Source organism: Sebastes umbrosus, chromosome 13 (genome assembly GCF_015220745.1).
Source record: "Sebastes umbrosus isolate fSebUmb1 chromosome 13, fSebUmb1.pri, whole genome shotgun sequence".
Classification (NCBI taxonomy): Eukaryota; Metazoa; Chordata; class Actinopteri; order Perciformes; family Sebastidae; genus Sebastes; species Sebastes umbrosus.
Window position 1 is genome coordinate 18,500,654 of NC_051281.1, and position 27,145 is coordinate 18,527,798.

Genomic DNA, 27,145 nt, shown 5'->3' on the forward strand with positions numbered 1-27,145 from the left:
GCTAACGAAAACACAACAACTCTTAGTTTCAGGTGATTATACACTAATCAAAACACAGTTATGAATATTATGTTCCATTTCTGCTAATAGATCCCCTGAAATGTTACACATTGTTCTGTTAAGAGTAGTTTCCCCAGAAACTCAATTCTTATGTCAAATATGCAATAGTACGTTATAATATATAATACTGACAATTAAACTATAACTTCTGTAATAAATATATCATAGTATTTTTGAACATGCAATACTTAATAATAGTTAATAATAGTTAATAATAGTTAATCCTGCACACGTGTTACCAGGGTTTTTGATATTTGCTTTTACGACGCTCTTTCTCGTACTTTAATCTCATTTTTGTTGCTCTACATGGAGGCGGTTGGTAGAGCGTGACAAATGTGACAAGCTCACAGATCTGGCTGTTGGAGCAGGGAAAACTTTCACAGTGTAAATACAGTATACCATGTGTAAAAAGATCTTGCTGCATCTTTATAAAGAAGTATTTTGTATTTTTGGTGTGAATGAATTGGAGATCACAAATGTCTAATGTCCTCTTCTTGACTGCCCTTTGTTCTCTATAGTTGGAAATCCATTATTGACCACCTGTTGACACATGAGAAGACCATGTTTAAAGACCTCATGAGTGAGTACAGCCCCGAGGAAATGTTTTTAGTGCTTTAAAGATACAATTATAATTTAAAGGTGAGAGCTAATCTGTGACAGAGAAGGTTTATTTGTTACTTTTAACATCTTCTGGTAGATAACAGCAGTTAACAGTTCAGACATGAGAGAAATTGTTTTCAAACCAGTGCAGTCAAAATGTCCCTTATAGAAGTGGTGTGTCAAATTGAAATTACAGAGACATTTTTGGTAATTTGCTGTGATAAACCTGTCTTTATTTGTGCTGTAGGCATGCAGAGTGGGTCCCTGAAACTGTTCACTAATGTGGAACAGAAACCCATGCTGCTGAAGCGCCAGGCATTTGCCATGTTCAGTGGAGAACTCGACCAATATCACCTGTATCTGCCCCTCATTCAAGGTGTGGTGCTGTTTCTGGATATTTATGTTGATTTTTATGTGATTATGTTCAATTTAGTTGTAGAAACAGACAATCTATGTTCTTTAACGATCATAAAACTTCTCTCCGCCTGCTTTCAGAGCGTCTCACTGAGGCTTTGCGTATGAACCCTAGCCCTGGTGTTTCAGCCCAGATGTTCCTGATGTTCCGTGTTCTCCTGTTGCGGATTTCGTCCCAGCACCTCACATCTCTCTGGCCAATCATGGTCACAGAACTGGTACGATCGAGCCTGGCTTCATACACGGGGCCAATACTGTACAAGTGTCTATTTTAATACAAATTTAAACTTATTTTTCTGCTTGTTTTTCAGATTCGCACATTTGCACGTCTAGAGAAAGCTCTACAGTCAGAAAAAGACGTCTCCAAGTGAGCTTATTGATTTATTCACAAATTCACATTTCATTGACACTCTGTTGACGCTCTCACTCAAAATACCTTTCTTACATACCGCCTAGGCTGGCTAAAGCGGTGCGGGGAGCCCTTGACAGGAATGGACCAGCGAATTTCTCTCAGGCAGAGTTGGACATGTACCTGTCAGCCTGCAAGTTTCTGGACACCTCCCTGGCTTTCCCTCCAGAGAAGATGCCAATCTTTCAGATGTAAGAGCTCAGAAACATGCTAACATTATGTCTTAGTAGAAGTTGTGGTGTTTCATTAGTTATTTTGTCTGTGTATAATTTTCTATCTTACTTTTTCTGTATAACTGTCTGTTCCATGTACAGGTATCGTTGGGCATTTGTCCCCGAGGTGGATGTGAGCCGCTACGGCGGCCCAGAGAGTGCGCTGATAGAAGGCGAGCAGGAATGCACACCCCATGTTGTCAGAGTACTGGAAGCGATGCAGCAGCGATATGGGGTAAGATCATACGTGGGATAAAACAGTCAATTTCAAACTTATACATAGTCAATCTCATTTAAAAGTCTATACTCTTGAATGGTCATTTTGTTGAGAAGCTTAGAATTACTGTTAGTTATGCTACACACATGGAACACACTTGTTTTTGATCGGGGGACGTTTCGAACACACTTTTAAGTTATCAGTTTAAAAGTCAGGGTCTGCAATCTTGAGGAACTAGCAAGAGTATGCAACATTTTTTAAATTATCCAACCAAAAAACCCAGCCCAGTGTTGCCAACTCTTTTCCGATGAAAGTAGCTAGCAGCACTACCTCCAAAAGTCCCTAAATCCAGAGAGAAAGTCGCCAAGTCAGCAACATTGACAGTCCGTCCCGTCAGGCCTCCCTCCAAAGCCACTCCTCCACAATTATCATAATGAACGGAAACAACAAACATGTTTGTTGTTAGTACTCACAGTTGTCAAGGTAGCAGCTTGACAACTGTGAGTACTAACAACAAACATGTCTGTTGTTAGTACTCACAGTTGTCAAGCAAGCAGCTTGTGGAAGACTCCGTTGACGTGCAAAGACGCGCATAGGCAGAGCGCGCGTAGGTAGACAGGCAGGCAGTTTATTACAGTCCTGCGACAGCCACAGATACCAGATTTTTTTTCTTTTTTTTGTGAAAATATTTCATTTATTAATTGCTGTCGGGATGTAGTGAGAATTTCAAAAAATATAACAAAATTATTGTTTTTGAAGAACACTCCTGGCCCTTCCTTTAGCCATTCAAAATCATTGTGCAAGTAATGACTTGCAAGTAACCATAGCAACAGTATGCTTTTATGTTACCAGCAGCACAGGATCTCACTGGTGCTAGTGAGAACAAAGCAGTGAATCAGAGAAATAAAACGTTATTCTTCGATTGTTTTACAGCGGTTACGTTCTAAAACACAAATAAACACACTACTAACTCCACACACCTCCGTACGACCCTGCGGGAAGGTGCAGAGTTGCCGGATTTTGAATGAATGCAGCCGAAAGTCAGGCTGTTGTCTCTGCCTGGTGTGTGTGTGTGCGTGCCTCGGTCAAACTGACACACCGATAGCAGCACACAACAGCCACTGCACACAGCAGAGGAGAGACAGAGGAACAGGGCAACTCAAAGCAGTGTAACAAACCCGTTCTCAAATACAGCCGCAAAGCATCTAAAGGGGGACTTGTGCCCATCGATGTTTAGCCTAATGCTTATGCCTTGATATCAAAAGCCAAGGGGCGTGACAAAGCGGCGGTATTTGACCACCTGAACGGGCTGCAACCCTGCACGCTGTTATTGGCTGGGGGTTACACCGCTACGTGGGGCCTAAAAACTTTAGGCAGACTCTCAGAAGCATCCCGAATAAAGCAAAATAAAAAGAAAAAATAAAATCCAGGCAGAAGGCTGCAGGGTCTCTGCAGATACAGACACCACCACACACTTCTAGTGGGGCATAAGTGTGAATGAGAGGGATTATTTTTGCATAAGTCTATACATTGTTTTTTAGGAAATTGTTGCATATTATACCTTTAAACAGTATTTGATAACTAACTGTGGAATAATCGCAATATTGCAATATGAGGTGTGTATATATAGAGCATAAAGGACAGGTCAGTTATTTCCTTAAACTGGGACTCTTGGTCAGGCATAGCCACGATGATGATGATTGTTAATATTGTCAAAATGACATACAAAAGGTTGTGTTTTTGTGAAATGACCACATCTCCCTCTGATGACGATGTCCTGTCCTGTTATTCCAGACACTGAATGGGCTGAGTGAGGAATCTTCTACAGAGCATTTGGAGTTCCCCCTCCTCCCTCAGCGCTCACTGTCCTCCATCACCCAGCTGTTGCCTTTCCTTTGCACCCTTTGCTGTTCCTTCCAGGGCCCTCCCCCCTACAACACCCTTATGCCCCACTGCCCCGTAGCAGAATACCCAGCAGCCAGCGCAGACACAGTCCTGAAGAGGCTGGAGTGCATCACTGAAGAAGAGTTCCTGGACTCCATGGAGAGTTAGAGCTCAAGCACGAAGCTTTCATGACCTAAGTCCTCTTCTCAAGCTCTTTTGACCTGCAGCCATACGCGCGGAGTACCTAAAGTAGGCACAGCCGGTGATAATGTTGTATTGTGAACTAAGAAAGAAAGGGAAACGTTTTGGAATTCTGTTTTTTAATGTTTTAACTTGTCTGATCTCCACATAAATACGTGCACCTCTGAGGTGCTCTCACACTGAATCTGTATTAGAAAAGCCAAGGGACTTTGTTGTAGTTATTTCAGTGGGCTTTTTGGTTATCTGAAGAAAAAAAAAACATGGTAGAAGTATTAATTACAAATTCCTGTGGATCGCTTCTTTCTCTCTCAAGGACGTGTATCATCTCAGTTGCAAAATATCCACACGTTGAGAATGTGTCAGTGTCTACTCTCTTTGCTTTATATGGTTTTAGACTCAAAGATGTTACTACTAAAAATAGTAAACTAACTTCAGATGATTACCTATTGTTATTTTTAGGCATGCACCTTATAATAACAGTAGTTCCAGTAAATGTTTTTAGTTTGACACCAAATAGCAGATTCACTGTGAAGAACCTCATTAAGTATTGTCGATGTGTTCTTTGACTTTTTCATAACCTCTGCTTAACCATACTTTCTGGTCTGTGTGTATATTTATGTCTGTCTGACTCCGAGAATGTAAAGACTACAGTGTACGGCGGCTGTTAGGTACTTTCTCTTTGATTGTTACTGGATACATCATTATGGGACCTCGCAAACCTTTGGCTAAGATTCTTGTTAAGAGTTGTATGATTAAGCTACTGAATGTGATTCGTGTATACCAGGGTTTGAGTTTACCCCGCTAAAATACATGCTTGCCATTTGTGGTGTTCAAGGGAATTCTTTGTAGTTGTTCATGGATAGCTTTTACAACTGCCTGTTGTCTTTTTTTTTCCACAATGCTGAATGCTTAAGTAATTTATTTTGGATGTTTAAAGGACCGTGTCAAGTTTTGAATTAACAGAAAGAAGACTCATTAAATTAAATATTAAGCTTAAATACTGTGTTTTCACTTCACAGCTTCAGTTTCTTGTTTTTCTGCATTTGTGTTGGAGAGAAATTGCTGAGGGACTCAAAACTGTGATAAAAAAAAAAATCTAATTGGCGCTTCGATCCCCGATTCCTCCTGCCCACATGTCGAAGTGTCCGTGGGCCAGACACTGAACTCTGATCCCTCCCGCCTTAAATGTAGTTACTGTTTTACCAAGCATTGTTTCATGCACGTCATTCACACGATGTAAAATGTCACATCACTGCACACAATCATCAGAACATCTTGTGACCATGTCTCAATTAAGACCACGTGTCTTTTCCATAATAAAGTTGTTCTCTATAAATGTTTCAACAACTTGAAATCCCTCAGGAGAAGCTGTAGGACGTGGCTGGAGAGAAGGGATTTTGGACTACCTTGCTTAATCAGCTGCCATGACACAGACCTGTGAAAGTCAGAGAAAATGGGCAAATAACTTTACACATGAGGTAGAAAGTTATGTGTGTAATCCAGTTTTACAAAATGACCTTTCTAACCTAGAAAGATAAAGGGACAGAGTGTGCTGAACACACCCATCCATCATTCCCTTCAATCATTTAGCTATTCAAACTGAAAGTACTGCCCTAAATAATTATTGTAATAATTGATGGTGTTGGCTTTTGTAATGTATTGTGAAAGCAATTACAAACATTCCAGATAATTATCAATGATAGGACGACTCTTTCAACCTGTGTGAGAATAGTTATCACCACCACTATTAAGAGTCTATTGCTTGTACTGCTTATGACTTTTTAGTCAGTATTGCAAGTGATTCATTTGGATATAATATAAATATTGAACCGGAGGTGATCCTATTAGAGTTAACATTATGAACAACAATATAGTATGACAGTTGTAATGCATATCTTTAATATTCAGAGGAAAACTGAGCACACAATGTGAAGAGGATTAACGCAACATGAGCAGATGAAATTAAGAAGTTGCATTTTGACAGATATCTTTTTTTAGGTACATTTTTTCCATATTATAGAGTCAAAATTCAACAATAAAGCCAAAAATGTGTTAAATAAGCTCAGGCTATAGCATTACCACAATAAACTTTATTGGTTAACAGTTGTTATTTTTAATGCAATAATTTCTCACATTTAATATGCCAAGTACAAATAACTTTATATTAAACATTATATGGATTCCAATAATACAATTTGGAGATATTTTACTGTACTTTTGTTTTATTTAAAAAGGCAGCTTCAAAGTGAAAGTACACATTGACGACTTCCTCATATTTGAACATAAAAAAATATATATTCTTAATAGGCTTGTTGAAATTTTCCAGTGTGATCCTGTTCAGGATGACCCTCACTATGACCATGTCACATTGCATATGATTAACATTGTCATTTTACTGTACAGTTTTTAACAAAAAACAGCAACTGAAAAACTGTACATTAAAATAATTTTACATGTTCATAGTCAGGGTCATCATGAACATTTTTTTAATGAGAGTTAAAAAAAATTATACTTTTTTTTCCCTTTTTCAAGGTTGTTTTCATATATGCAATTTACAGTTCGTAATTACAATAGTTTATAAACCAATATTTAAGGACATGAGCTTATAGACAAACTCATTAAGTACACTAGAGAAAACAACTTCAACATTCAAAATTGAAATAAAATTAAGAAAAGAAATAATAATAATAATAATAATAATAATAATAATAATAATAATAATAATGATAAAAAGAAAGAATAGTTAAAAAAACACACACATAACAAAAAAATCAATAATAATACAAAAATACGAGAGTAATAATAAGAGAGAGAGAGTTAACATTTTAGGAGATTATGAATGTGTTATGATGTAATTTGAGCTGACTTTCCCTTTAAATTTCTCAAAAACTTGACATACAGTCATAGTGAGGAAGACAAACCCATTATGAAAACGTTTTTATCATATTAGTATTTTTGGTTGACCATATATTCAACAAGACTTATTTAATATACTATGTGTAATATAATATCGCTTTTATTTGGCATATAAAATGTGAGGAAAATATCTCTGAAATGTCAGTGCGAGGAGTTCGTCCTTTTTGACCGCTCAAAGCACCCGTAGGCTACCGTACCGTAACGCCCCTAATAGACATGTATCGAAATCCAAGCTGCGGCTCTCTTTACCGCAGATTGTGGTTCCATCACAGTAGTGATGGGAATTCCGGCTCTTTTTAGTGAGCCAGATCATTTGGCTCAGCTCACCAAGAAGAGCCGGCTCTTTCGGCTCCCAAACGGCTCTTCATTTTACCACTTCTGCCTTTTATATAATTCAGCCACATTTAGCTTTAGCTGTTTTGACCTATGATTAGTATGTGTACACATATATCACTTAAATTATTCAATATAATTAAACTAAACCTTATAATTTCCAGAATATCATAACTTTACATGCTGCTTCATTTCCGACTGTCACTCATCTTGTCTGCTATTCGTGCACTGCACTCCTCTCTCTCTTTCTCTCCTCCTCGCCCTCCTGCTCTGTCCCTGTAAATCGTCAGCGCGCCGTGTACCCCCTGATTGGTTGCACGGACGTCATTACCACAACATTCATGGTAGGTGTCCACAGGCGCCGTGCTTTCCACGCTCCCCATTCATTGTCTATGTTAGCAGCCGCGCAATGCATTCTGGTAGCGTGGCGTCGCGATTCGAGAAACAGAGCGTCACGACGCCCGCTCCTCATTTGCATAAAGTTGAGTTGAGTAAAATTTGGGCTGTCAATCGATTAAAATATTTTATTTCCATTATTCATGGACAATCATGCAATTAATTGCAAATTAATTGCATATTTTTTTATCTGTTCAAAATGTACCTCAAAGAGAGATTTGTCAAGAATTTAATACTCTTATCAACATGGGAGTGGACAAATGTGCTTGCTTTATGCAAATGTATGTATATATGTATTACTGGAAATCAATTAACAACACAAAACGATGACAAATATTGTCCAGAAACCCTCACAGGTACTGGATTTAGCATAAAAAATATGCTCAAATCATAACATGGCAAACTGCAGCCCAACAGGCAACAACAGCTGTCAGTGTGTCAGTGTGCTGACTTGACTATGACTTGCCCAAAACTGCATGTGTGGGCATGTCTGTAAAGGGGAGACTCGTGGGTACCCATAGAACCCATTTTCAGGTCAAGGGATCCCTTTTAAAATGCCCATGGCAGTTTTTCCTTGCCAAAATCTCAAAGCGCACACAAAGTGTAATTTAGAGTGTTATTTAACCTCCTTTGCGACAACCTAGTATGACATGGTTCGTACCAATGGATTCCTTACTAGCTCCACTCCAGCTACCATTTTTTTCAGTGTGAGCACATCAAATTAAAACTCTACCAGATGTTGCAAGGTGATCAATCTAAAGTTTCTGTTTTGACACTCCTCCTTGGAGCAAATATACCTACATGTGGCAGCCTGTGATTGGACGCGGATCAGTCCGGGAATGCCGGATTAGTCACACCTGTCTAAATGAGTTTGACATGAAGTGTACCCCTATTCTCTCTCAGATTCAGTAACTGCATGGGTTATTTCTCGCCTCAAATGTTTTCAGAAACACATTTCGGTGAACTATTTTCATGAAATAAGAGAAGAAAGTTTCCAAACGAGCCTCCATACTGTTTCCGGTTTGAAAGCAGCAGCCCACGGCGGGAAAGCGTTCGTCCAATCAGGTTGGGACAGCCTGTGTCTAGTGACAGCCCACCACCGTCCGATGTTGGGAAGCGTCACGTCCCCTCGCCATAAAAAACGACCGACACATCTCTAGTCCCATCACAGTGTTGTTGGTGTTGTTTGAACTGGCTCGTCCGTGACCGACACATCTCTAGTCCCATCACAGTGTTGTTGGTGTTGTTTGAACTGGCTCGTCCGTGACCGACACATCTCTAGTCCCATCACAGTGTTGTTGGTGTTGTTTGGACTGACTTCACATCCTCTCACCGAGTCCGACATCCGTATTTACGGAGAGATGGCGGCGCAGACAGACCGCGGTGTCCCGCTCAGTACGGTGAGTCGATATTTGCAACGGGGTTAAATATATTGCGAAGTTACACTGTTTCAAATGCAATGTTCACCGCTAACGGCTGTACGTCAACGGCTGTACGTCAACGGCTGTCCGCTAACGGCTGTACGTTAGCGGCGTCGCCCAACAAGTGAACGTTAGTAACCGTTAGTGAACGTTAGTAACGTTAGTGACCGTTAGTGGACGCTGAGTAAAGGCTCATAGCAGAGCTGTGTGTCTAAATCACTTAAAGTCATGATGTTTTGTGGGTTAAAAAGGTTCCTAAAGCTAGTTAACTACTGACGCCAACATTCAGTTAGTGTTCAATAAATCACTGTTATAGAAACATTGCCAATGTGTCATATTATTAACACAAGGAGAGCTAAATATTTACCCGAAACTTTCTCATTTGTGTTTCCTCTATTTTCATTGTTTAGTTACAACACTGTTGGACAACACGTTAAACAACCCCACACTGCTGTTAAGTTTCACTTTCGGTTCTCTCTGTGCATAACACATGATTAGAAAGAAGACATTATGGGCTGGTTATAGTTAATTTAGGTGGGAGAGTCCTCTGACTGGGGATCATTGTTGGTTGACATCCCACTCTCATTCTCCTTCTTCCCACATTTCCCATCTCTCTTCCTCTTCCTCATCACATGCTTGTGTTTGCAAACCAAAACAGGCTGTTTTACATAAGTTTCTATTTCCTACAATGGGTGCATCCCAAACATTAAAAACATTTACATACAGAAGAAGCAAAGCGAAAACATAAACAAAGAGCTGTGCAAAACATAAAAGGACAACAGAAATGAAACAAAACCACCATAAAATAAAAAAAATAAATAAAATAAAATAAATAGATAATAATAAAAAAAAAGACCACGCGAGAGTATAATAATAATAATTTCACTTAAAAACTTTAAAGATATTGCACACATTCATTGTTTCCATTGCTTTTTTGTTTTGTATGGGAGAAATTGTTGACAGATATAGATCCATTTCTTTTATAAATACAAAGAAATTCGGTTTTTTTTTTGGTAAATTGACACTTGTGAATGTGGAACTTCACGAGAATTAAATTAAATTAATAAGAAAAAATGCATTACTGTCTTTGTCACTGTAATCATAGCAACAAAATATAATATTTCTATAGTACAGTGCAAAATCTGAGACAATATTAACAAGTATAAAATTATTGACATCTTTCCACAATTCACATGTAAATTTACAGGACCAGAATAAATAAGAGCTTCAGGATGTGATTCGCAGAAGGAACAATTTACATCTATGTCACTCTTTAACTTTTGTAAGAAATGTTTCACTGGATAGAATCTGTGGATCAACTTAAATGACACCTCTTTTACCTGATTTGTTAGAAGGAACTTTTGCGGTAAGGACCAAACTTCCGGTTCAAGCGAGGAACGAGGAAACAATAAATAAGAGCTTTGGGATGCACCCATACTAGTGATGTCCCCAGTTGATCTGCATGATTGAGTGTCTTGGATGACATAATGAAGATCCTATGAGTACTGTATGTTCCATTAATTTTCTCCGCAAACAAACAACCGACTATATTATTAGCCTGCTGAAAACATTTGAGAATGACAAAGCACTTTGTTATGCCTGATAGTTGCCAACTCCATGTTGTTGAGCCTGTTCCAAATACCAACATATGACCTTTGATGAAATTTTGTTGTACAGACAATCGGGTTACCTCTAAATAAATATTTTAAATTTTTTTTGAAGGGACTATTTGTAACTTCAGAAATGCTTGTTAACAGCGACACCTGTGGCCGTTAAGTCAATGAAAGTCAGCGTCGGGCTCGCGCTTGCTCGCTCTACATAGACATGAACGAGCATTGCTTAAAACAGTGAGGCGACACACGTCAGCTAAAACCACAATATCACTCTATATTTCATCTGCTTGGCAGTAATGTTAGCTGACCAGACGAAGGTCTCTCCATGAATCACTGCTGATCCTAGTGTTGGCTCTTCCTACTTTAGCAAAAGTGGGTCGGTGCCGGGGCTGAGCAGGAAGAGAAAAGTTATCGTCTCCGAGCACGCCCACAGCGAGACACCGGAGTTTTGGTCGGACACGATAACGTTTCTCGCTGCGGAGCAGCGTCACTTTACAAGACACGGGAAACCTCTGTTGGTTTGGAGGAGCTGCAGCAGTTATTTCTGCACAAACATCCACTGCACATTCACTAGATATTCTCAGAGCTAAACTAACTCTTCTGCAGTGTGGAGTGAGCGCGTGTTCAAGTCTAGAGGTGGAGCGAGACAGCGAGAACGCGCGCGTGCAGGCAAGCAGGCAGAGGAGCAGACTCCGGCCACACGCAAGCGCGCATATGCGAGCGTGCATGTGTCCCAACCCGGTACATTTATACGCTTAAAAAATTACAAACAGTCCCTTTAAAGGATTGATTTGATTTTTCGCAAGAATAAGAAGACCAAATAACTTTTCCAAATATATTAAAAGACTCTGTTGTAGTGGCTAAATCATTAAAAATCCAACATGTTTTGACCACTATAGGTCTTCGTCAGGGCATTCAACAAACAGACAAAAGCGGATGTGGTCTCACCTTTATGGTATCGACAACCAATGGGAGGCAATCACATGATCACCATAATACTACAAAATATTACAAAATATCATGAAGAAATAACACAGACACAAGTAATTTATGGACATCATCAGGGAAAAATACTCCTAGTTTTTAACATAGGCTGTAAAACTGAAGTTACTGGTGTACTGAGAGAGGGGGAGGTAGCCACGGTCTTGATGTGGTCAGAGGTGTGAAGGGGGTCTGAAATGGTGGCTTAGGTCCTCAACACATTGGCTGAACATACCGTTGTGGGGGTTGTGTTGAAACTATTGAAGAACAGATTCAGCTCAGGGTTTGTCTTTTTTTAGGGGGTCTTTAGGGGGAGATAGCAGGTCAGCACTATATGTCACATACAGTAGAAGTGGTGTACATCATCTGAAAGCTGGGAACCTGAAGAATAATTTGCGATGTAGTTCAGTATGTCAAGTTGTTCTAGTCATAAATCTTAAATAAACATGAATGAATGAATTATTTAAGAATGAGGGTTTCGACCATTATTATGGAAATATATGATGGCCACTCCCATGCTCTATTATCTCATAAGTTGTTGCAGCAATTTTGGGGTTGATACAATTTGGTGCTAAATTTAACTATTTTTTACCTATCGAGAATTGATAAATACGATCAATAACACCTCTAAAATACCACATTAACACACCAAGACCTTGAGGAACACCATAGAAAAAGCAATGCTGTGATTTGGTATCAAAAACTTTTGACATTTGGAGATTTCTGCAAGAATTGCATCAAACCCATTTTCATTCACATATCTTGAGGTCAGAGGTCAGGGGCCCCTTTTGAAAATGGCCATGCCAGTTTTTCCTCACCAAAATGTAGCCCAACTTTGGAGCGTTGTTTAGCCTCCATCCCGACAAGCTAGCATGACATAGTTGGTACCAATGGATTCCTATAAGATATCTGTATTTATATGATATCTTTACATTCTCTCTAGCTCTAAAACTGAACCTGCTACAGCCTCTGAAAGACAGTCAAGTCAATCGGGATCGCCTGCAATCCCTCGGGTCTCAGAGGGTTAAGACCAAAATGTTCCTCTAAATGATTTTGTACAAAGCCCCGATCAAAGTTACTCCAGGTCTAAATGACGGCTTAAACCTCCAGTCTGCTGTCAGTCGAGTGAGTCACATTAAATATCTGTGCTATTCCTATGAAGACAACAAGCACCATTAGTCAGACAGACCTGACTGACGAGAGCCAAACACTGAAGGGCGAATTCACAAAAGGATTGCGCAGCTATTGCGGCCGTTGAACCTGCACAGACAAGACAAGATGAAACCATGTAATTCTCAAAGCAAATGGTGTCTCTGTGCTCCTGTGCTATTTGCACATATTCAAATTAGGTAATAGGCCCTTTCATGAGCCTCTCTCTGCCATGCTACGTGTTGCCCTTGTTCTTGGCACAAGGGCAACATTTATATTTTGCCACATGGATAATGAGAATCAGATTAAAAAAAGGACAAATTGCCCTAGTTGCAAAACTTAATGCTAAGGCTGTCAATCAATTAAAATATTCAATCGCAATAAATCGCATGATTGTCCATAGTTAATTGTGATTAATTGCAAATTAATCGCACATTTTGTATCTGTTCAAAATGTACCTTAAATGGAGATTTGTCAGGTATTTGATACTGTAATCAACATGGGAGTGGGTAAATATGCTTGCTTTATGCAAATGTAGTATATATTTATTATTGGAAATCAATTAACAACACAAAACAATGACAAATATTGTCCAGAAACCCTCACAGGTACTGCATTTAGCATAAAAAATATGCTCAAATCATAACATGGCAAACTGCAGCCCAACAGGCAACAACAGCTGTCAGTGTGTCAGTGTGCTGACTTGACTATGACTTTCCCCAAACTGCATGTTATTATCATAAAGTGGGCATGTCTGTAAAGGGGAGACTTGTTGGTACCCATAGAACCCATTTTCATTCACATATCTTGAGGTCAGAGGTCAAGGAGCCCTTTAAAAATGGTCATGCCAGTTTTTCCTCACCAAAATTTAGCATAAGTTTGGAGCGTTATTTAGCCTCTTTATTAGGTTTACTAGTTTCATATGATGCCAGTATCTTCACTCTAGCTTTAAAACTGAGCCTGCTACAACCTAAAAATCGCAAGTTGCGTTTAATGCGTTAAAGAAATGAATGTCGTTTAAACAAATTTGCGCTAAAGCATTATTATCGCGTTAACTCTGACATACCTACTGAATGCACTTTACGTGTTTGCGCTGTAATATCGTAGCGCAATATCTTTTGTGACTTTGAGACGGCGCAGATGGCGGTTGCAACAAGTGATGCACTGCTATCAGCAGCCGCAATCCATTCTTTGTGAATTGTACCGTCAATATTTTGGGTAATATCAGTTTTCGAGAGTTTACTCATCATTTGACTGCATTGATTAAGGTTAAGCACACATTGATTGAATTTGAATAGACTGATGAATTAAAATAAGTCCACTTTGATGTAACTATTGTGTACCTCTTAATTTGCTCCACAGCTTTGTCCCAAGTATCTTCATACAAATTCCACCAGCCACACCTGGCCCTTCGGCGCCATAGCTGAGCTCATAGGTGAGTCATCATCACATGTTTGTATTTGCAAGCGAACCAGGCTGTCTTCCTTAAGTTCCTATTTTACTACATACTAGTGATGTCCCCGGTTGATCTGCATGATGGAGTGTCTTGGATGACATAATGATGATCCTATGCGTACTGTATGTTCCAATAATTTTTGCGAATTAATCTAGTAGCGATGTTTAAGTGCACTTAAATGCAATTGGGATTTATTTTTTTCTGTCACCAGGACAGATTTCCATCAAATTGAAATGAATATTCTCAGTAATCCACGTCAAGATTGTTCTCAGCAAACAAACAACGCACTATATTAGCCTGCAGCAAACATTTGAGAATGACTAAGCACTTTGTTATGCCTGGTATAACAGGCTGTTGCCAGTTGCCAGTTGCCAACTCCATGTTGTTACCGGCTCTGACTGTAACATCAAAAGAGCCTGATCCAAATACCAGCATATGACCGTTGATGACATTTTATTGTAATGACAATCCGGTCACCACTTAATAAATATTCAAAAAAATGCTAAAGGATTGATTTGTTAACGTATTTGTGGAGGAATTTAGTTAAATTAAATGTCCCTTAAATTGTGCATTTAAAAACCAGCCTATTTTCAGATTATAGCCTAATTAAAAGTGTAATGTATGCTTAAATCACCTCTCTCACTGGTATGTGAAAGCTATTTTAATAGCGATGAGCTGAGATGGAGAGGATGGTGTGTTGATAGAGCTGATGCCTCACTAGAGTGCTGAGGTAAATGCAGCCATAAAATAAAGAATCAAAGAGTGCTGTGGCTAGCCTCTAGTTCAAATTCAAGTTTACCACAAGACAAATCTCAACTCCTTGCCCCCTTTGTTGCTGTAAAATTATCAGGTGTTGAGTACATGTTATAGTTATTGTTCTCTGATTCAATTTGTACTTTGCCATCTAATATTGGTTTATTTTTAGATAACTATTTAAGCTCTGTGGATACTTATGTGGTGGATACGCCCTTTGTCGCTCGTCATTGAGGTTTCCGTAGCATTAAAGGCTGTCTTAAGAGGCGGAGAATACCTTTGTTTTACTTTGTAGTACTCCACCTATTATTTGTGCAATCCTTTTTTGCAGTGCAACAAGAAGAGAGATGCACCTTGCAAGCTGTCGCTAAAATGTCACAAAAATACTGATAAGCCTGTTTTTTTGGGCGTACCAACATGCATCACATTGAGCCCAAAAATCCTGAGTAAATCTAGTCTTCCGTACGTCTTCTACATCACTGCAATGTTAGAACTTTAATGCTTGAGGTTGAGATTTGTAGGTGAATTTAAGTTGCCCCTAAATTGTTTCTTTTTACAGACAATGCCTACGATCCAGATGTCAGTGCCAAACATTTCTGGATTGACAAGATTGTGGTCAAAGAACAAGATTGCCTCAGCTTTATGGATAATGGAAATGGGCTGGACCTTGAAACAATGCATAAGATGCTCAGGTACTGCTGCTTGGTATTTTTTGGAAATTATGGAAAATGTGTAATGGCCCACTGGACATTGACATTGCACTGCCAGTACTGGCATATATAAAAGCTAGGGCTGTCAATCGATTAAAATATTTAATTGTGATTAATCGTGTGATTGTCCATAGTTAATCGCGATAATCACTGTTATTGTTTATCTGTTCAAAAGGAGATTTGTCAAGTATTTAATACTCTTGTCAACATGGGAGTGGGCAAATATGCTGCTTTATGCAAATGTATGTATATATTTATTATTGGAAATCAATTAACAACACAAAACAATGACAAATTCTCAAGCCCAACAGGCAACAACAGCTGACAGTTTGCTGACTTGACTATGACTGGTCCCAAAACTGTATGTGATTATCATAAAGTGGGCATGTCTGTAAAGGGGAGACTCGTGGGTACCCATAGAACCCATTTTCATTCACATACCACAAAAGACCCCTTTGAAAATTGCCATGCCAGTTTTTCCACGCCAAATTTTACTGTAAAGCCCGGGAACGTCAGCAGCGTGTGGCGTCTGCACAACCTATTTTTTTTTATTTCGGCATCTATGTTAACAGGTTAGATCAGCCATACTGCCCGCGTGAGCAGTGCGTGACGGCTGCCGCAATCTGGCCCAAGCGTAAGTTTGGAGCGTTATTTAGCCTCCTTTGCGACAAGATAGTATGACATGGTTGGTACAAATTGATTCCTTAGGTTTTCTAGTTTCATGATGAATTGATTGCTTTAAAATTGAGGCCACTACAACCTAAAAATCTCAAGTTGCGTTAATGCGTTAAAGAAATTAAAACAAATTTGCGTTAACACGTTATCGCGTTAACTTTGACAGCCCTAATAATGACCACTGCCTAAATCCTTTAAAAAAAGAAAAAAGTTGTACATTATGCTACATTTATGAATGAACCATGATGTGATTCATATACTCACTAAACAATATATGCATTTTTCCCCCCTCAAGCTTCGGCTACAGTGACAAGGTTCCTGTGAAGAGTGTAAAGCCAATCGGTATGTATGGCAACGGTTTCAAGTCTGGATCTATGCGTCTCGGCAAGGACGCCATCGTGTTTTCAAAGTCAAAGAGTGTGTCATGCGTTGGGATGCTCTCTCAGACCTACCTGGAAAAGACTGGTGCTAACCAAATAAGCGTACCTATTGTCTGCTTTGAACAGAGAGAGCCAAACAAGTATATCCTTTATCTACTGCGTTAAGGCATATTGCATCATGTAAACTAATGAAATGTAAACATCTTCTTGATTTATTGGCACCATTAAAGTATCATGTGTTGTCAACTGAATTAGGTACTGGAGGACTCCAGTGATGTTGTAGAGAGGTATGCTCATACCGGTGTAAGTCTGGGACATGATTTGATCCTGGTTTAGTAATCTACACAGTTTTTTCATGTGTTTTTTCAGTGTGACATGTTTTAGAGTAACACATTTTCTCTCAATCATACACCACAGTCATTTTTCCATTTGTCCTAATTTTTCTTTGCAAGTTGTCCTTAATTCGGCTTTACTCAGTGTAAGAGAGGAGCACAAAGCCAGTCTGCAGGACATCCTAGACCATTCCCCTTTCAATACACAGGAAGAATTGTTCGTTGAGGTCAATGCCATCAGTTCCAACCAGTCCACAGGGAAAACTGGCACACGGATCATCATCTGGAATCTCCGCAGGTTTGTCTGTAGTTCATACATAACAAACATATGTTTTTTTTCAGAAACCAAGTGCTCGTGCCTGTACATGCCTCAGATTTGTGATCAGATAAAGAAGATATGTCAACGCCCTATCTACTAACCAATCAACTCTCAGGACAATGTAGTCATCATTCCACTCACTCCAGCAAACTGACATGAACAAAAGTACAGTGAGAGGTGATAAATAGCACACACAGCTACATGTGTGTATCATAAATGTAAGAAATGTTGCATAATATTAAATAACACTAGTGTTGCATGTGATTGGCTGTTTGTTGTAGATGGGGTCTTTCCCTGTGATTCAAGAATCACCAATGTTAGACTTAGGGAGACCGGATAACTCAAAGCCATCACCATGCTGGAGGCCCATCCGCCTATACGAAATGTTTATGTTTTCAACAGGACATCTACCGGATCAACAGAGTATGATTTTTCGAAGGACCGTTACGACATCCAAATTCCATCAGATGTCGATGACGAGGAAATGAATGACACTTCTCAACATGCAGACAGGGTGACGCCATACATCCCGCCGAGTTGTTACTCACTGCGGGTAAGTAGCAGTAATGTGCACGTCTGTTTATGTCCCCTGAAATGTCTGTCCTTGACTAAATTGACTTGTATCTGTGCAAAAGTTGTCACTAGAGATTCCTCTACTGAAGGGAGAGATGCATGAGCACTTCCCTAAAATCTGAGATTCAAACGTACCCCAGGCAAGCTAGGTTAGGTACGTCACAGCCAGTCGCTTATACATAACGACAGGGAAACGGTCTTCGACACAACGCCGGCAAGGAAGCCAGAAACTTCTAGCGCAGAGCAGACTTGTCAGTACAGAGAGCGAGAGTTTGAATTAGCATCGTGTGGAGTGCAGTTTTTGGATGTAAACCAGATCCTGGAGCTTCCTTCCACTATATTTATACACAATATTTCACAAGCACTAATGCTGTGTCAGCCTCTGCCAGTTACAAGCTAACCACATGCACATTCACAGATTCTGTATTTCTTCAAGTAGTAGATGTCGTTTTAAGACTGTTTTAACAAAGTAATTTACCTTTTTTTGAAAAATCACATCAGGCCCATTTCTAAAGGAGATCTGTAATTACTAAATTGTAGGCCAATCATAGGTTTTTAGTTTTCTTTTTGCATTATTAGTGAAGCTGTTTTAGTGGAGTCCTTTTAATTTTAGTTAATCTGTGCTGTGTCGAAGACAAAAACGCCATAGAATTTTTAAACATCTGCTGCTGACTGATATCACTTTCCATTCGCATGAGTAAATAATTGATACTTGTGTTTTTAATGGGCGTAGGCATATTGCTGTATTCTCTACCTGAAGCCTCGGATGCAGATCATCATACGCGGTCAAAAGGTGAAATCTGAGCTCATTGCTAAGAGTCTGGCCTTGGTCAGAAAGGACTCGTACAAGCCCACGTTCTTGGTATCCTTTCATCACAGAAGACATGGATCGATATGTTTTAATTTAGGACATTTTGAATGTGCGGAGAAAGTGTTACTTGAGTTTTCCTTAAATGTTATTTTAGCCCAGAAGCATTCGTATCATTTTTGGGTATAACACCAAAAGTAAAGACCAGTATGGCATTATGATGTATCACAAGAATCGGCTCATCAAAGCCTACGAGCGTGTGGGCTGCCAGCTTCAGGTGAGTTTGTGTTGTTTCTTTATTACACATGTTGTCAAGGGGGTCTTTAAATGTTATCACCCGGTGTTCATGTCTGAACTTTTATCCCCTGCAGGCAAACAACCAGGGTGTTGGGGTCATTGGGGTCATAGAGTGTGACTATCTGGCACCTACCCACAACAAACAGAGTTTTAATGAGACAGATAAGTACAGGTAATGGGTCTGACTATGGTCTAAATGAGTTTCTGTCAGTTTGAATCTTGCACACAAAATATTTGTATAGTCTATATCATATTACTGCATTATTTGACAGCACAGTGGCAGAAGTTTGAAGCTCTTTATTTCTTGGTACAGGAAAACGATGAACAATTTGGGGACCAAACTGAAGGAATACTGGAATGAAATGCGCTACAAGAGAAGCAGAGACCATCCAAACAGCACCACACCAGTGGAAGATACCATGTTAGTACATTTTGCAGTGACTTACATCATGTATTCTCCACGTATCTTTGTCTAACCATGTTGACTTCCTACATGCTCTGGTACTTGTCTCTGTCTATGTCCTCAGGAAGCGACCAGATCAAAACTGGGTGCAGTGCAACGACTGTTCGCAGTGGCGAAAACTCCCTGATGGGATTGACTGCGAAAAGCTGCCAGAGAAATGGTACTGCTGTATGAACCCTGATCCTCAGTTCAGGTAACTTGAGCATATATATCTATATATAAATGCAAAAAAGATACTTTTATTCCTATCCACAAATCTGTTTTTGTAAAAATGCACTAAATGCACTTTACTCTGTGAAAGTTTTCTAGATCTACACATATATTGTTACTTCATCTAAAAATAAATGTAGCATCATTTACAAGAACACATCTCTGCCAGTGGGTAACCTCCAGGTCTGAAAAGTGAAGCCAATGCGGAAGTGCCTTAAACTTGCATTCTTTCTAATAGCCAGCAGGGGGCGACTCCTCTGGTTGCAAAAAGAAGTCTGATTGTATAGAAGTCTATGAGAAAATGAGCCTACTTCTCACTTGATTTATTACCTCAGTAAACATTGTAAACATGAGTTTATGGTCTCAATCGCTAGTTTCAAGTCTTCTTCAATACAGCATGATGTTCATTTAGTAAATTATGATCCCATTTAGAGTCAAATAGACCATAAAGCAGGGTATGCTTTAGGACCTGGCTACCTTGTGATTGACAGGTCGCTACCACGGCATAGTCCTGCAAGTTGTCCACGTTTTCGCTGCAGAACACTTTCACAGTGTGTTTTCAGTTAATAAAGTAAATTGCAACATTTTGGTTGCCTAAAAATGTTGGTTGTTCCACCCTCTCGTGTCGCTTCTGGTTGCAAAAAAACAAGATGGCGACGGCCAAAATGCCGAACTCCAGGCTTCAAAACGTCAGTCCACAAACCAATGGGTGATGTCACGGTGACTACGTCCACTTCTTATATACAGTCTATGTCCATTTAGGGTCTGATATAACTAGTAGCTATTTATAAAACTAGTGGAGTTATATAACCTGTGGACTACTTGGCGAGCCATGGCCTAATCAACCCAGCAGGTCCAGCCACTATGTGTTGATTTGAAGGTAGCTTAAAGGTACGTTAGGTTAACAGTGTCACCTGTGAGATGACTCAGTACATTTTTGACAGCAAAGCCTAATACCCTGCAGGGCTTGATTATACAGTAGGTCAAAACATCAATTAACATGAATACTGGGTTTCCATAGCAATACTCCCCCAACTTTCGGCACATTTCTCTGTGTATTGATACATGGAAGCACCCAAAACACATACACATTATTGATATCAAGGTATTTTGTCAACAATGGTCTCACCTAGAGATGTTCCGATACCATCTTTTCCTTCCCGATACCGATTCCGATACCTGAACTTGCGGTATCGGCTGATACCGAGTACCGATCCAATACCATTGTGATTAAAAAAAACCGATGTATAGTTATTATTATTTAACAGTTGTTTACTACTGGCCATGTATGGATGTGATATGATTACTATCTTTGTTGTATGGCCAGGTTAAATCATTTGTAAAACATGAACAAATATATACAGAAAATGAATGCAATAGAAATATATTTTATTATTCAGTTTGTCAGTTACAAAGAACATAAATTAAGCTAGGAATAAATAACTATTCTCTTAGCTGTCTCCTCAGTGGACAGCCTGTGTGCTAATTTACTTATTACTTAAATTACTGTACATATCACCGTTTTACTTGTTGGATTTTCCACTGTGAAATATTGCCAAATGGCTGACATCTTCCTCGCTCTGACTACCGTTACACTCTACACTAGCACCGTACCGTTTTTGTTTGCTATCATCAAGTGACAGACTACTTGCAATCTGTTCTTCTTCGCTGCTCTAAAACAGTAGTTGCCAGTGGCAGCAGTGATACCTCCATAGCGACAGCACAGTGAAGGCTACTGTTTTGGAGTGGTTAAGAAGAATTGATTTCCGGTTAAACAAGTTGATTTTTTTCTGGTTTAATAAATGATGTTATCGAATTGGTGCATGGACTGACGTACTCGCTGATACCCGATCCAGAATTCTGGGCAGTATTGGACCCATTTCCTATACTGGTATGGGTATCGGAACTACTAGTCTAACCCAAATGTAGCTCAGACTCAGTGGATGTTTTCAATCTTTATCTAATTTGCCCTCCCAGAAACTGCCAGGTGGAGGAGGAGCCTGTGGACTCAGATGATGAGCAACCTTCATACCCCAAGCCCTATAAACAACAGTGAGTCCCATTTCATTTAAAAACACTGCCACAACTTTTGCCCAAAGATATAATTGCATATTTAGACTAAATAAGAATTGCATATTTTTTTTATTAAGCTGCCAAAATCAGCCCAAATATGTTAACTGAGCATAATAAGTGAAGTGACTTGCCTTACCTTACCCCCGTGATTATTTTTAACAGAGAAAGGGAAGACAGAAGAAAGAGTCAAGTGAGGGAAAGAGAACAGGTAAGGACGCTGTAAATTGCCTGCCATTTTTCTGCATGCTATTGCTGTTTCCTTCATGTGGTACCTGTAACACCTCTGTATTTTATTTGAAATAAACAGTTCTTTTTCTGGTAGTATTGGTTTCTGATTCCATAAAGATTAACATGTTATTAATAGCTCTTTGGGATTTTTTTCTTTTCTGGGCTGAGGCGGCTCGTTTGGCTCTTCTCGCCAAGCCAAAACAGGCCCCTAAACGACTGCAGGTTGTGAGTGATGACTAAAGTGGATGCCATTTTACTTAAAGGACCAGTGTGTAACAATTAAGGGGATCTATTGGCAGAAATGGAATATGATATTAATAACTAGGATTTCAGGTGTATAATCACCTGAAAATAAGAATTGTTGTGTTTTTGTTAGCTTAGAATCAGTTGTTTATATCTACATAGGGAGCGGGTACCCTCTCAATGGGGTCCACTATGTTGCACCGCCATGTTTCTACAGTAGCCCAGTATGGCTTGGGCCGGAGTTGATAACGTTACTCGCTCCCGTTGCCACCGCTCTCTCCCTCTTGCTTCACCACTCACTTCCCTCGTACACACACACACACACACACACATAGACTAAGCACTGGCTCTGCTCCAAATGACCTTCGCCACAAAAAATAGCTCTAGAGGGGACCATTCGATGTTTCGCGTCGGCCACCGTAAATCTCTTACACGCTTGGCACGCGGGAGAGGCTTCAGTTGGTTGCAACCTCACCGCCAGATTCAACACACTGTTCCTTTAAGATAATGATCATGTTAACATGTTTTAATAAATACATTGCAGAATGTAGATATGGTGTAGGAATATCAATAATTACAAATAATAAAAACATATCTCTGTTTTCTTTTTGTTGTTCTTGTTGACAGACTGGCCGTTCCCCCTCCACCCCAACTACCCCAAAGACACGGTTTAACACTGTATCAACACAAGGGGGTGCTGTGAGGGCTGAATCCTCACCACTGACACCCGCCCCCCTTTCACAAGCTGGTAAGAGAAATTGCTCATCATGTGTGTGTCTGAGAGAGAGAGACTGAAACAGAAAGTTTGCAAGATTAAAAATGTCTGTTTTCTTTCTCTCTAGCTTGCAGCCCCTCCAGTAGCAGTGGTCTTCCAGTTATTACTAGTGTAATCTCAGTGTCACCAGCCCTCCTGAGGTATGATTTTGTGTTGTTTGTGAGCTTAAATATATCCATTTGACTTTGTTTAAGAAACATATTAATTGTGTTTTGTGTGCACTGCAGGGGGAAAAGAACACAGCCTGTTACTTCACAAACAACGCCCAAAAGATCTAAAAGGAATGGCGTCCATCAGGGCTCAGCCACTGAGACCAAGCAAGTTGACTGTCTGAGGCGGGAACTGGATGAAAGTAACAACGAGAGGGATGAACTGCGCTCACAGGTCAGTGTTCCAGCTGTGTTTGGTATTTTTCAACCTTATTTTCCCATGGTTTTGTATCCAAGTGACTAATGGGGACAACACTTTTTGAAATATTTCCTGTATTGAGGGAGAACGCTGCAGACACTAAACGGGCTGTAATGTAATTATTTGAGGCAACCTGGCTGGCACCGTCATTTTACATGGACTAAAAGTGCTTGTTTTTGCCACTAACAGGCTCAGATTGTTATTATAAGTGTCTGACAACATTATGGAAAGGACCCTACAGAGAAATACATATATTTTCCGTTTGTCATTGTGTGTCTCGCTTGAAGAAGCCTCGCTCTGAAATCTTGCGTAACATCCGCATTGTCGAAAGCAGCTAAATAAATATTCAGTCATGACATTGAAAATCTTTTAGATAACACTAAGCTACGCTTTCTGGATTTCAACACAACAAACTCTGACAACACCGGTGTCCTGTGGCACTCCTCCCTCCACTCTCACTCACGTTTCCACCACTGTCTTCCGGCAACAAGTCACATGACACAATGACAAACAGGAAGCGAAAGGTAAGAAAAACATTTATTCCTCTGTAGGGTCCCTTTCCATGATGTTGTCAAGACACATCCGCAATCAGCTCTCCCTCAATAGTGGATCAGAACGTGTTGTCCCCATTAGTCACTTAGACACAAAAACATGGGGAAATAGGGTCTAGGTTGAAAAAAGTTAGTAAGTTAGTAAAACCCTTTAAAGTACAAGACTTGCGATACTCTTTATTTGTCTTATTGTCAACCAATCCCATAAAAAGACCAAAGCCAACAGGTTCCAGGTCTGTTTCCTCTTGACTACCTTGCACAGATTATGATAAATCAAACCTATATGGACAAGATATTTATACCCTACAAATATTGTCAAACAACAAATCCAAACATGAATCTGACTGTGCCCTTTATGCAAAACAAAGGAACTTTAAAAAGAGTTATGTATGGTTGTATGGTTATGTATTATCGTCTTTTGCATACTTTACTACAGCTGCAACGATCAATCGATTAGTTGTCAACTATTAAATTAATCACCAACTATGTTGATAATTGGTTTGAGTAATTCTTTAAAGGAAAAAAAGGAAAAAATTCTCTGATTCCAGCTTCTTCAATGTGAATATTTTGTGGTTTCTTTACTCCTCTATGACAGTAAACTGAATATCTTTGAGTTGTGGACAAAACGAGACATTTGAGGACGTCATCAAACAACTATTACTACTACTACTACTACTACTACTACTAACAACTAATCGATTAATCAAGAAAACAATTGACAATGATAATAATCATTAGTTGTAGCCCCAGTTTTGTCCATTCTTCTTATCACTAATAGTTACATTGTATTCACCAAGTTAATTGTCAGATCTGTGAACATGGCTGTATTGCTAAAAAGAAGTCAGACTGGGCAAGAAACATGAGCAGTCAGGTGGTGATAAAGGCTTTAAACAAACCCCCAGGTTAGCCAAATGTATTCCAAAGAGAAACCAAAGCAATGGTAACTAATTGATTATACAACAATGAAAATAATCGTTAGTTGCAGCCCTATAATTTAATCTCTCTATATATACACTTTATTTGCTAGCTTGTGTAAATTTTTGTTTACCTTTGTTTTATAGATGTTGATCTGTTTACACTCCCTCTATTCTTTTCTCCTGGGGTTCACTCTGTGCCACGCCACCAGTTGGACAGTCTGGAGGAGGAAAGGGCAAACCTGGAATCCCAGTGTGAAGAGCTCAGGTTGAGCCTGCAGCAACAGGGGGAAAACGCACAAGAGAGAAGCACAAACACAGCCTCAAATACATCCAGAAGGTTGGATTGTTTTTTCATGATGCATGAATTATCACTGAATTATCACTATCTGACAAAGCCATTTATAAACTCAACGACCCAGCGGAACAATGACGTAAATCTGATTTTCTGTGTTTCTCTACTCCCATCAGTTTGATTGAGCTGAGGCACAACGTCGGGCGCCTTCTCATCTCCTACGTGCCTGCTCTGGACCTGGACCAAGTGAATTATGAATGTAATGTAATTGATGAGATCCTAGAACAGGTTCTCACCAGCGAGGCAGAGGGACAGTACAATAAATGAATAAACAAATCATAGGATTCTGAAATTAAGTGCCATACTCCACCCGTAAATAATGAGTACAGAATTATGTAGGGCTGACCCGAAAACTTCAAAGCTTTGACCGTTGCCATGGTATTCGACCTCTAAATCAGTATTTGAATGCTTTTTTTTTTTAATTATTTTTTTCTACTTATAAGAATGTAATAAAGTAAAATCCCAAAATAGCCCATGACATAAGGAATAATCCCACAACATTAATTCATTATTAGTTAATCTCATGCACGGTGGTGCGGTGGTTAGCACTGTCGCCTCCCAGCAAGAGGGTCACCGGTTCAAACCCGGCCCTTCTGTGTGGAGTCTGCATGTTCTCCCCCGTAGGTTAGCTTAGCGTGGGTTCTCCAAGTTCTCTGGCTTCCTCCCACAGTACAAAGACATGCAGGTTAATTGTTGACTCTAAATTGCCCGTAGGTTTGAATGGTTGACTGTCTCTGTGTAGCCCTGTGATAGTCTGGCGACCTATCCAGGGTGTACCTCGCCTTCACCCAATGTCAGCTGGGATCGGCTCCAGCCCCCCTGCGACCCCGAAGAGGATAAGCAGTTACGGATAATGAATAAATAATCTCATACTGATATCGCTGTGTGTTTGTGTAGAGATGCGTGTGTGTACAGTAGTGCGGCAGCGGCTCTGTCCCGAGCACTGAAACAGGAGAGATGGAGACAGACAGAAGAACATGTCAGCCTGCTGCGCCGCGAAGCTTCGAATGCCTTCAAATATTTCTCACCGAAGCTACAAAGCCCAAAAAATTGTATTCGGGACAGCCCTAGAATTATGGTTACGTCCGAAATTCCACACTAACATGCTATTTAGTACGCTAAAACAGTATGTGAGATATTTTAGTATGTCCGAAGCCTTAGTATGAAACCAATAGTACACAAATAGCATACTATTTCCGATGAAATATTACAGTATGCAACGCTGGACACTACAGGGGGCATAAATATCCCACAATGCAATACAATAGTGACGACAACGTTCATAACGGACGTTGACGGACAACTCTGTAATATCAATGATGCTTCAATTTAACTGTAAGTATAAAATTTCACTTTGCTAGGTGTAATATATATTTTAAATTAATTCAGACTTTGATTCTCACAAATAGTCATTTTGGTCACATGAGGTTGGCACGGGTTTCCATGGTTACACGTCTCCAACTGGCAAGGAGGTGACGGCGTAAATTACTGCTCAGTGCAGCCGAAAACCTACATAGTACTGTTTATTCAGACAAAAGTATGTTGAACAATAGTACTCATATTGAATTTGTTGTGGATATTATGCAATTTTGGACAAAGCCTTGGTGTGTGGGAAATGAACTCATATTTATTTGAAGGTGTGGAAATGTTTTTTTTATTGATGTACAGTAAGTTCAACATACTATGATCTTCTTTGCACTCTTTCTTTATCTCAACAGATGAAAAATGTTATAAAAGCAATTTAAACAATACAATAATATAATGTTACTATAGGCTATTCACTCTGCTCTTAAGTTTCTGATTAGAATCATAGTGA

General features: G+C 39.6%; 2 protein-coding genes across 6 annotated transcripts in view; both read left to right on the forward strand.

Annotated features, from left to right (window-relative positions):
- Positions 1-5,329, forward strand: part of dop1b (DOP1 leucine zipper like protein B) — a 70,304-nt gene extending 64,975 nt beyond the window's left edge. For 4 of the 5 annotated variants that reach the window (XM_037790979.1, XM_037790978.1, XM_037790982.1 and 1 more), the window contains 7 exons: positions 579-640; positions 908-1,036; positions 1,156-1,292; positions 1,386-1,441; positions 1,531-1,674; positions 1,798-1,930; positions 3,707-3,964. In XM_037790979.1, coding sequence (XP_037646907.1) covers positions 579-640; positions 908-1,036; positions 1,156-1,292; positions 1,386-1,441; positions 1,531-1,674; positions 1,798-1,930; positions 3,707-3,964 — 919 coding nt within the window. Of the gene's footprint in view, positions 1-578; positions 641-907; positions 1,037-1,155; positions 1,293-1,385; positions 1,442-1,530; positions 1,675-1,797; positions 1,931-3,706 lie in introns of all 5 variants that reach the window. The other variant, XM_037790981.1, reaches the window with a different exon arrangement.
- A 3,571-nt stretch (positions 5,330-8,900) lies between these two features.
- Positions 8,901-25,605, forward strand: LOC119500317 (MORC family CW-type zinc finger protein 3-like). The gene is made up of 19 exons (XM_037789994.1): positions 8,901-9,042; positions 14,169-14,241; positions 15,575-15,707; positions 16,696-16,922; positions 17,254-17,410; positions 17,834-17,984; positions 18,738-18,866; positions 18,970-19,089; positions 19,184-19,281; positions 19,423-19,530; positions 19,637-19,765; positions 21,760-21,834; positions 22,018-22,063; positions 22,246-22,308; positions 22,954-23,074; positions 23,169-23,241; positions 23,329-23,485; positions 25,187-25,314; positions 25,446-25,605. Exons 1-19 carry the CDS (start codon positions 9,004-9,006, stop codon positions 25,594-25,596), a joined length of 2,178 nt encoding a protein of 725 aa, XP_037645922.1. The 5' UTR covers positions 8,901-9,003; the 3' UTR covers positions 25,597-25,605.
- Positions 25,606-27,145: the final 1,540 nt, after the last annotated feature.

Coding starts and splice junctions, on each gene's coding strand:
- LOC119500317 (XM_037789994.1), top strand. CDS start 9,004: ATGGCGGCGCAGACAGACCGCGGTGTCCCGCTCAGTACG. Junction 19,766..21,759: donor AACCCTGATCCTCAGTTCAG/GTAACTTGAGCA, acceptor TTGCCCTCCCAG/AAACTGCCAGGTGGAGGAGG. Junction 23,486..25,186: donor GGGATGAACTGCGCTCACAG/GTCAGTGTTCCA, acceptor CCACGCCACCAG/TTGGACAGTCTGGAGGAGGA.